Raw genomic sequence first — 11,015 nt, 5'->3', positions numbered from 1 at the left:
AGCCATTCGGGATCTTCCCAACTTCTCCTTAAATTCAATCTTCAATCTTCAGATGAAACCTAGACCCCAGTCAAATTCAATGCTTCAACCTTCATGAAATATTTTCACCTGTTTGCTACAGCAAAAGCAATAAGGACTCAGCTGGCTGAGGTGGCTTTTTAATTTTTGAAGTGTCCAATTATGCAGCAGGAGAAATTAAATTACTTTCAAGTATAAAGCAAGCAGCTTGGAAGGAAATGAAGATAACCTGAGGAGGGAAAGGTCAGAGTTCAATTTCCAGGTTTTTTAATAGAAATGCAAAGCACAAAGAAGTACAAACAATGGCCAGCAGAACAGGTCAAATATGTATAAAATGAGGGAATGTGATGATAATGTTTCTTATTTAATTTTTTAATGCTCTTAGGGTTCTTTATATGTCAACGTCTTCAACCACTTTCTAGCTAGATAACTTGATAAATTGAACCTTTCCTTCCCTATGGAAAACAGTTTCTGGAACATAACTGGGGACCCAGTTTGAGTAAAATAGCTGAAAATCATCTATCCTGAAAGAAAAATTATGGACCTTTGATATGGGGTGCTTGTGAGAACCCTTTGTTTGTTTACCTTTCCCACTCCATTTTTTGCATGAACATCTTCCACTTGGTATTTGCATTTCCATGGGGATTACTACTGTGACAGTAGCTAATTTAGAGTGGACTCTACCTTCAATGAGAAAAAAGTTGCTTTTGCAGCTGAGGAATTTAGCCCAGTGTTAGACTGAGGTATGTTGCAAGAGCACAAGAGGCTCGATGCTGCTTGTGCAGCCACAGCAAGCTGTGAGACAGACAGCCCCTCAGCAAGGGAATTTCTGGAAAATTCCTTTTTTCCAGAAAACAGCCCTCTGCTGCTCCCGTCATGGCCCAGAGACAGCAGGAGAGAGTTGGTGCTCAGGCCCTGGTGGGCGTGGGAAGGAGGGAGCTCAGTGATCACCTGAAAAACGCTGTGTGTTGTTCTGCTGGAAATCACAACCACCAACACTGTTTTAAGCTACATTTCTGAAGTGCCCAAAATACGGGAGCTTCAAGTCACCTCTGCCTGCCCTGCAGCACCGTGCTGTGCCCCATGGGGGGGAGCCCAGCCAGCCTTTACCCTGCCTGCATGCAGCACACCAGGCTCTCCTCACAGCTCCAGCCTCCAAAACCAACGTGCTTTGCATATTGTGCTAAAGTGTGAACACAGCACTCCCCAACTGGGCAATAAAATACTAGCAGTGAAAGCATACGCCTGGAACTGGAGAAAAAGCTTCAAAATTCTGCTGCCTCAAGGTGAATAATGAGAAAATAATTGAAACTCACACTCCAAATATATTATTTAGATTCTGATTGTTTGCTTTTCTTAGTATGAGTGAAGTGATCAAATCTCTCATTTACAATTTTCAGCTAATCCTTCCACATATGCATTAGACACTGTAATCCTTTTCATAGATGGAGTCTAATACTTCCTTTGTAATTCATGGGTGAGTTTTCTTAATTGAAAAAATTAGGATAAATAGCTCCACTTATGTGGAGTAGTTATTGTCTTAAATAATAATCACTGTGTCTGTATTCCTTCACAGTTTATTCTGCTACCAAGCACCCTGTTTTCTTATTATTTTATTGGAAATACCTCTCCCCGGGCCTCTGGAAATGAGAAAAACAATGCTTTTATAACAAATATGTTTAGGGAGTGTTTTTTACAGTCTGTTCTATTCACTCTGCAGCACATTCTGTTTACTGCAGTTCAGGCCTTATCCCAGAAATCATATAGTGCACATATTAATCTGTCTCTGAGAAACAGAGAAGAATGTAATAAAGTGAATCTCTGTGTATTTCTATAGAACAGTATAAAATTCTTTTCTCCATTTTTACTTTGTCTGATACAATTCCAGGTAAATAAATGCACTAATAATTGCATTTTCTGCATGCTTATACTGAATGTCATGTCACACTCTTTATGTGACTCAGATAAAGTAGCATGAAGCCTCCTCTCCCCTTACAAAGCTACATGGCATCAACCACTAGGCAGGGACAGTAGCTGTCAGGGCTCTTTCCGTGAAAATATTACCTTACTGCCACCAGATCTGTTCACAGTTTTGCCTTCTAAAAGAGGCATAAATTGTTCAAAAATAATATTAATAAGAGCCAGCTTCATCTGAGACACAAAGTTTATCATTCCAGTTCTTCATACAAGATTCCTGTACAAGCAGCTCTGAGCAGGAATGTCTGCATCATTGAGATCTTTCTTATTTTTTTCCTATCTTAAATGATACACCTAGGCATTTATTAAGGAATATACAGATATCTGGGAAGCACTGGAACATCTCTGCCCTGTAAAGGTACATTTTGGGCAACGTATACCAACTGTAATTGACTACCTCTCTGCATTACAGCTCCTCTCTGGTTACATTAGACATAATTTAATAACGATATTTAAAAAGTAACAATGCATGTCTTGCATATACAGATTAATAACTCGTGTCTTTTAATGATTTAGATTATATTTGGTATACATACCAACTGTAATTGACTACCTCTCTGCATTACAGCTCCTCTCTGCTTACATTAGACATAATTTAATAACAATATTTAAAAAGTAACAATGCATGTCTTGTATATACAGATTAATAACTCGTGTCTTTTAATGATTTAGATTATATTTGGTATAAGAGAGTTGATCTGCAATGTCTTTCTTGGCTCTGATAACAGTTATGTATTCTCCCATTGAAAATTAAGACCATTTAGGCTGAGCTAAATGGAACCCGACTGTTTGATCTTAAGAAATACTGTGACCTTTTACACTGAGCTGAAGAAAACAATCATCATTCCTCACTCTTCAATTCTATCAAAAAGGCTCTGTGTTGTGAGGAGGATTGCTTGAGGTGCTAAAGGCATGTTTATTTCATATTTATATTAATTCATCTTCATTTAATGACTTTGTAGGGGCTTGATTAGCATGATGAATATAGTTTGGAAAGGAAAGCTGGTCCTGCAGAAAAGATACTGATGTGAATTGCAAGAGAGAATTTCATCTCTAACTCAGCTGTTCAATTTTTGTTAGTTCAGAAATTCATTCAGATTGTGTTCTCAATCAGTAAAAATAAGACAAAGTCATTTTGCCTTCACCTCATTCTGCCTTAAGTTTGGGAGTTAGACAAACCATAGGGCAACAGGGCCCTTGGCACTGCAAGCACTACAGTTGTAAAGACTGTTTTCTTTTGGCTGGTATATTTTGATGGCAGATAAAAAGCAGTTAGTGTCTGTGGTAATTCTGAATTATACAAATGCTTAAGTTTTTGTCAGTACCAGGACATTTTTATTATAACATTAGTAGAAAACAACAAGCTATTGTCTTTACTGCTGTGAAAAGTGTTCTCTTTCTCTTTCTGCCTCCCTATTTCTTTGTTTCTCAGTTCACCATTGCAGAGGAAATATTACCCTCCATGACTACAGTGAGTAATCTTCCTTACGTAGTTTTTGCTCTGTAGTATTTTGGCAAAATTTGCTAAATTCTCTTTTTGTTTCATCTGTCTTTGTGCAAGGAATAATTTCCCTGTGCAAAATTGAACTCAGACAGGGAATTACAGAGCTTTCATCTGCTGAGATTGGGAAAAGTGAGCTCTTCAAGAAACATCTTCTACATCACTTTTTTTTGTATCACATCCTCTGTGAATATTAGCATCTTTCAGGAGGAAGGAAAAGACTCTGTAGCAGCACTGTAGGAAAGGGTAAAACAAGAGTCTAGCTGCGACCTTCTTCCCACCCTCAACTCTGCCTGGCCTTGGGGACCCCTTTGCAACCTCCATAAGGATGTAGGATAAGGACCAGTGGTAGAGAGGAATCAGCTGAAGTTGCAAATGACAGATAGGAAGAAGCAGATGAACCAAAGATTCAGGGATATCTGTAGTACTTGCAACAGCTACAGCTGGATTTCTTCTGCCCAGTGCAGGCTGGGCAGATACCTCTGCTCTCTCTCTCACGTACTGAAAATGTCCTTGCAGATGTGCATTTCACACTAGATCTCTTCCCACCTTTTCTCTGTTTCCCACCATTAGCCAAAAGGTTTACATACAGTAAAAAACCCTCTTCACTAGTTCACATCTATACAGAACTTACAAGTATTTTATTTAATCCTTTTATATGCTTTACTCTAACTTCATCCTTTATCTTTTCCTGTTATAATCTGTATTTTACCCACAGGGATTATCTGCACCTCTGCACACAGTGAGATTCTAACACTGACTGGTTTTCATCATGAACAGATTAAGCACAATGAGTGACATTAAACAGAGCAGTGAGGGCTATGGCAGGTTGAGGAGCTGAGTGAGCTGGCTGAGCACAGATGCTCTTGTGCAGAATGATGAAAGCAGCAGCCTCTCAGCCCAGGGACACGGCATGCACGCTGCTGGAGGAACAGTCATGACACTACTGGGCTGTCTGTCCTGTCACACCGTGCTGACTGTTAGAGAGCAAGCCAATAAATGATGGCAGAGCTGAGAGTCAGTAAGTGACCCAGAGGACTACTCTGATGATGTCCATCACAAAAAGTTCTGCTTGTACTGAGCAACTTTACGGCAAAGGAGACATCAAATGTGTCACTTCTGGAGTTAGTCAGTGCTTCCCTAACTAACTCAGGAGCAAACTTGAAAGCAATCCTGCTGATTCAGTGGCATAGCAATTTGCTCATTGTTCCAAATGTAGATCCCTCACATGCTAACATAAATATACCCACAGGGATGACTTTTAAAATGTCTACCTCTTCTACTGAGGGTTCACTTACAAAGTTGGCTGATATTACTGCATAAAAAGAGAGCCTGATTCTCTTCTCACATACACTGATTATAGGCAAGAGCAATGCCTTTGGCTTTGTATTTCTAAAAATCCATTTCACATTCATTTCTGCATCTTTAGCCTGAGTCTGATAGCTGATATAAAGACAAAGCAGCAAAAAAAAAAAAAAAAAAAAAAAAAATCATGGTTTCCATACAGTAATAGTACTGTATTTCCTCTTACTTCTAAAGGATAAAGATCTGGCTGTATCTCAGTGAGTGTGTGACATCAATGTACTGCAGCATCAGGAAAAGCAAATGAGACCTGGGGAGGTATAAATTGAGGTGTCTTCTTCCTCCAGGGAACATAATTATGCATTATTGTCCTAACGAAATTTCAACTGACATACTGTGTTCTGTTCCTATCACTCATGCACAGAAATTATGAACTCCAACCAAAGCAAATGCAGAGCAGAACATTCACATGACATCTTAGGACAGCAGAATGAAGAGCACAGCTTGTTCACTTCGGCAAAATGAGGACTATAGAGAATAATCCCACTCCAGAAACACACCAGGATAAGGGAAAATGCTCTTTTAACTGAAGAACAATGCTGGGAGAAAAACGAGTTATTATAGACCAGCTAGAAATAATTTGGGGCTGGATGTAGAAGTTGACATCTGACAGTCAAAGAAATGCAGCTGGGGCAGAGCCCTCTACAAACAAGAGGTGTCAGGGGTCAGTGTCATTGCTTTATGCCTACTCCCCAAGATGTCAGTCAGGGCACAACAGTGAGCAGCCCTAGCTGCTGTGTTTGAGAACCTGGTAGAATTGCTTGGAGGTTTGCTTCTCTCTGGTTCATTACTATTTGTTTTTTCCTGGGCACCAAAATTGTGACAACAATGCAAATCTACCCATACTTGTGAATTCCAATCGTTTCAAACTAAAACCCTTGTCTTCTTCCTTGGTCTAATAAAATCTGCTTCTCCCAAGGTGTTCTACACCTGAGGCTCAGGGAGAGGGGCAGAAGACATGCAACAAGAACTCTCAGCACCAGCAGCTTTGGGGTTTGGCAGAGTAGCAGAGAGGGAGGAAACAGAGAAGGAAAAAGAATTCAAAACAAACAAACAAAAAAACCCAACCCAACAGGGAAAAAAAAAAGCAACAAAAAACAACCCCATGCCAAAAATTCTCAAACCCAGCCCCACTCTCCGCGTTTTGCGAGGTTCTTTCGGGAACCTGCGTCCGCTGTCCCGGGGAGTGGGGTTACCTCCGAGGGACTGCCGCCCCGTCCCGCACGCCCACCCCCGCATGACTCACGCGCTGCCTCATTCCCCGCCCGCCCCCGGTGAAAACTTCCCCCGGTAACTTTCCTGGGGCCGGTTCCCCGCTCCCCCCTCCCCGATGGCAGGGGCACACACACCCCCTCATCCCAAGCCCCGCCGGAGTCACGGACGGCGGGCGGTGGCGCCTGGGGGGATGTCGTAGTCGCCGCGTCAGCGGGAGCCCGACGGCGATTGGGGGAGGCCGCCTTCTCCCCGCGGTCACGAATTATAAAGTGCCGCCGCCGCCGCCCGCACACGCTCCGCAGCGGCGCGCCCGGCCCCGGCAGCGGGCTCGGCTCGGCGCCCCCGAGCCGCCCTCGCTGGAGCTGCCCGCAGGCCCGGCTGTGCCTGCCTCCCCCGGGGCTTCTCCGGAGGCTGCTCGGTCCCGCTATAAATAATAGCGGCTCCGACGCCGAGGCTTCAGCAAGGCGCAGCTTCTTTCTCGGCAACTCCCGGGAGCCCCGAGGGCAGCTCCTGTGTGAGTGAGGGAGCTGCTCTGCCCGCGGTCGGGACCGAGGGAGGGCCAGGGCGGCTCTGCCGGGGCTGGTGCCAGGCGTCGGGGAGGCTGTTCGGGGCGTCCCGGTGGGAAACCTTCCCGGGAGGGGACGGGATCCAGCCCGTGCCGCTCCGCGGCGCGTCTCTTCTTCCCCTGCGGTGCCGGCTCCTGCAGGCAGGGAGGCATAAAGTGTTCGGGGACGAGCACTTTCACCAGACGGGATCTTCTGGGAGCTTCATCCTCCGGGTCCGCTCCCGTTCCGAACGCAGGTCAGTTGCCTTGCAGCTGCCAAGCGCCTGCTTAGTTAAAGTTCCCGCTTACCTGGCAAGCGCAATCACCCCGGCTCTAAGAAAGCGTGTGTTTAGCGGAGTTGGTTTGAACCCTCTCACGCAGCCTTTTCCTGCTCCGAGGCTGGGGGAGGCCGTGCCGGGGATGGGAGCGGGAGGAGGCGGCTGCCGGCTGACCTCTCCTTCTTGCAGCCCCATGGCGTTGCTCCTGAGACTCGGCTGCTCGCTGCTGGCCCTCAGCGCCTGCCTGCTCCCGAGGGCGCGGGCCGACTGCGGCCGCGACTGCGCCGCCTGCGCCTACCGCCTGGGACCCCGCGCCGGCATCCACCCCCTGGTAAGCGGCTCGGGCCGGGAGCGCCCCCGAGTCCCCGCGGCCGGCCGCTTCCACGCTGACTTTGAAGGGGGGAAAGGGGGAGAGGGGAAAATACATGGGAATAAAAAAAATTAAACGTGCGGGAAGTGACCGGGGCGAGAGAAGGAGAAGCGGGTTTTGGGGGCGCTGGCAGAGGGCGAGGAGCGAGCGGAGAGCGCTGATAAAAAAGGGGGCCCCCAGCCCGTCCGTCCCTCTCGCTGCCCGACGGCGAGCGGCGGCCTTCGGGGACGGGGATGGAGACAAACCACAAAGCCGAGCAGTCCCGCGGGAAGCCAGGAAAAGAGCGAATGAAAAGGAGGAAGGGAAATCCGACCGGAGAGGGCATCTCTGCAAGGGAAGGACGGGTCGCTGCCGGGCATTCCAGCACCGACAGGACGTAGGGGAAGCCGAGCAGAACGGGAGGGAGGGTCCCGACCCTTGTCCCCTGGCTCCATGGTAAGATGAGCTCTCTCCGGGCGGGATGGCTGTCGAGCTGAAAGATCTGCTTGAAATCTCATCCAGCTCTTTCCAACTAAAAAAAGTGGGTTTAAAGCCTATTTGAGTAGCAGTATCTTCACTGTTTCTCCTCTCTGCACGGTGCTGCACGGCGTTAGGAATATGGCTGTGGAAGACGTTGGCTTCTAAAACAAATCGTGCTAAGACCAGAATGAGAGGGACTGGGAAGTGGGGGTTATCTGTAATCTTTAAGATTTGAAATAATTTAAAATAACAGTCACAGAGGCAATTTGATTTGAAATTAAAAGTCGGGGGTCAGTGAAAGTCTGGGGTCCCTCAAATCTTTCTGAAGAAGGTGGGAATGCTGGCTGCCAAGTATTTTGCCAGTGGCATCAGTTGTTCCCAACCTCAAATACACACATTGAGGCATCATGCTCTCGGCACATCTAAATTATCTTAAACGTTTGTTCCTATTGTGTCACTGATTACTTGGGATCATGCAAAAGGAAGGACTTGGTTCTCTAGCCTTTCACAGAATTAGGAACCACTGAGTACTTCTACTTACTCCAAAAGCTCAAGAGCTCTTAATCATAACAGGCTCAGAAGGGCAATATTATTTGGACAGGTGGCCAAACAGTTCCCTCTACTTTTTTTTTTCCTCCTCTGCTTACATTAGCTTTAAATCAAACTTTAGCTTTAGTGTCAACTAGGGTTAAAAAGGGGGTAGTTTGCCCTTATGGAGGGAGGGCTTTTCAAAGTATATGTTCTGCATGTCTATTTTGACAGTCTCTCTTGCACACCTTCAGTAGCCATTAAAGAAAGAATCAAAGTCCTATTCTGTAAGAATGTTTATAAGCTAAATAGGTCAAGAAGCAATGTAGCATACCTTGTACATGTGAAACATGTATGAACAATTCTTGGAAATTATTGTTTCTAGGTATGAGTATCTAGCAACATAATAACTGAATTTACTACATTGTATTTGTAAGATATGCGACATTTCACACTGTACCTGGTCACTCACACTTATGGAGTATGTTCATCTGACAATAGGAAATTATTAAAACTAACTGAGAAAGGGAGAGACCTATTCTTGCTTTGATTTAGAGCAATTCCAAAGTCAGACTGAAGCTGAAATCTTACTCTCTTTACAGCATGACTATAATATATAGTAATAAGTGCTGGTTAAATTATTGTATTACAAAATATATAAATTCCTTTAATTTTCTTGTGATCATAGAAAAAAAAATCATATTTAAATTTCTCAGAATAAGGTTAGGCTGAAGAGACAGATTGTGCAGTGGACAATGAGACAACTGTACTGGAGTTTAATTTCACATTTTAAAGAATGCTAGGTTCCTTAGAACACATCATCTATAGTCAGAATGTGTTTCTCTTATTGAAAATATTGATGATTTTTCTTTACCTATTGTGGTATGAAAACTATGAGCAAGAAGAAAAAACACTTATTTTACAACTGAAGGGTATGGCTGCACAAGAAGTAAGTTCCCCTACACAAGAGAGATAATAGTAGCTAATATCCATATTATTATCATCACAAGACAAGTTATGAGACATGCATAAGGTACTGAAAGCTTTTTTCATGTTGTAGCCTGGAAATTTTTCAATATAGTCAGAAACAACACAGCTTAGGATTTTTTCCCTCTCTTTGATGGTCACTGCTTTCCAGCGAGCAAAAAAGGAACTTTGATCCTGCCCTAAGAGAGCCTGTATCTCTACATTTCTATTGGTACATGTTGGAATGATCTGTTGCACAAAGAGAAACTAATGGCAACACACAGCCTTTATAGCTATGCAATGCATTGAAGATACTGAACAGTGCAGTACAGCTGGCTTCTTTGCAATGATGTGAGACTTCTCTAAAATTTCTGAATGATACTTTTAATTATGAAGATTGAATATGCTTCTACACTTGCATTACACAGTAAACCACAATTGATTTTTAGCTTCTCAGTAGTAAATTTTAAAAATAAATCATAACTCACACAAGTGTAAGGGATATACAGGAACTGTACTTGTGCCTTCCTTTGAAACAGAAACATAGTGGCAACCTTGACAGAGAGGATCCACAATTCCTATTATCTGGTAGTCTGTCTCGTAGACTGGAAACTACCTTGTCCTTCAGAGAGGGATATGAAGAACATCAAAACAGACAGGTACTCAACCAGCTGAGCAAAGAGCATTTCTTCCAAGCCACTCACAAAGAGAGGCTTGCTCATGCTCTTTTGTAAACAAGTAAATCTAATCTAAGGTCATAGCGAGGTGATAGTTACTATCAAATCATTCTCAGTAAACCACATCCATTTTTCAGGCATGTACACTAGAATGTGAAGGAAAACTGCCTTCTGCCAAAGCCTGGGAGACCTGCAAGGAGCTCTTGCAATTGGCAAAGCTGGATCTTTCTGAGGATGGCAACATTGCTCCAGGAGACAAGAAAGAGGTGGATGAGAACCATTTGCTTGCAAAGAAGTACGGAGGCTTCATGAAAAGATATGGGGGTTTCATGAAGAAAATGGACGAGCTCTATCGGGCAGAACCAGAGGATGAAGCTAATGGAGGAGAAATCCTGGCTAAGAGGTATGGAGGGTTTATGAAGAAAGACTCAGATGACGATGCCCTTGCCAACTCCTCTGATCTGCTGAAGGAGCTTCTAGGAACAGGGGATAGCCCTGAAGCGGCGCACTATCGAGAGATAAATGAAAATGACGGCGATGTCAGCAAAAGATATGGAGGCTTCATGAGAAGCATAAAGCGCAGCCCTGAATTGGAAGATGAGGCCAAAGAGCTGCAAAAGAGATACGGTGGCTTCATGAGAAGAGTGGGCAGGCCAGAGTGGTGGCTGGATTACCAGAAACGATATGGTGGGTTCCTTAAGCGCTTTGCCGACTCCATTCTCCCTTCAGAAGAAGATGGGGAAACTTATTCCAAAGAAGTCCCAGAGATGGAAAAAAGATATGGTGGTTTTATGAGATTTTAGTACCTTTCCCTTTATCCCTTTTGTCCTAAATGAGAAAGACTGCCTTATTTGTCATAACTTATTGTAACGTGTTGCTTGTACTGTACAGTTTTTTACTGTCCTTGGTTAATGATGCAAACTGTGATTTGTTGTTTTGGATTCTGTGTTCTTTCAAGTCAAATAACTAATTTCTGGTTTAGACAAGTTTCAGTCTGTATTGTAATTTCTATGCTAGAACTATTTTGATTACTGTATTCATTTTCTTTAAAGAGGAACTACATCCACAGTAGAGTTGCTTAACTGTACATACAATAAATTCTTCATCCTAACTGCAAAAA

The 11,015-nt window shown here is 43.9% G+C and overlaps 1 protein-coding gene across 2 annotated transcripts; it reads left to right on the top strand.

The window, feature by feature from the left end:
• Nucleotides 1–6,366: 6,366 nt before the first annotated feature.
• Nucleotides 6,367–11,015, top strand: PENK (proenkephalin). 2 transcript variants are annotated; one of them, XM_021555675.3, is made up of 3 exons: nt 6,367–6,587; nt 7,085–7,226; nt 10,033–11,015. In XM_021555675.3, the coding sequence occupies exons 2-3, from the start codon at nt 7,089–7,091 to the stop codon at nt 10,696–10,698; spliced, it is 804 nt and encodes a 267-aa protein (XP_021411350.1). In that variant the 5' UTR covers nt 6,367–6,587; nt 7,085–7,088; the 3' UTR covers nt 10,699–11,015. The 2 variants fall into 2 exon arrangements, with proteins under 2 accessions (XP_021411350.1, XP_085428241.1); XM_085572115.1 differs by having other exon boundaries at nt 6,367–6,874.

The sequence above is a fragment of the Lonchura striata genome, chromosome 2 (genome assembly GCF_050655825.1).
Source record: "Lonchura striata isolate lonStrDom1 chromosome 2, ASM5065582v1, whole genome shotgun sequence".
NCBI classification, from domain to species: domain Eukaryota; kingdom Metazoa; phylum Chordata; class Aves; order Passeriformes; family Estrildidae; genus Lonchura; species Lonchura striata.
Note: the sequence above shows the minus strand (reverse complement) of the source record. Positions and strands in the feature narration are given on the sequence as shown.

Excerpts from the sequence above, each read along its gene's own strand:
- PENK (XM_021555675.3), top strand. The coding sequence starts at position 7,089 with ATGGCGTTGCTCCTGAGACTCGGCTGCTCGCTGCTGGCCCTCAGCGCC. Across the intron at positions 7,227-10,032 it reads GCGCCGGCATCCACCCCCTG|GCATGTACACTAGAATGTGA; the intron begins GTAAGCGGCTCG and ends TCCATTTTTCAG.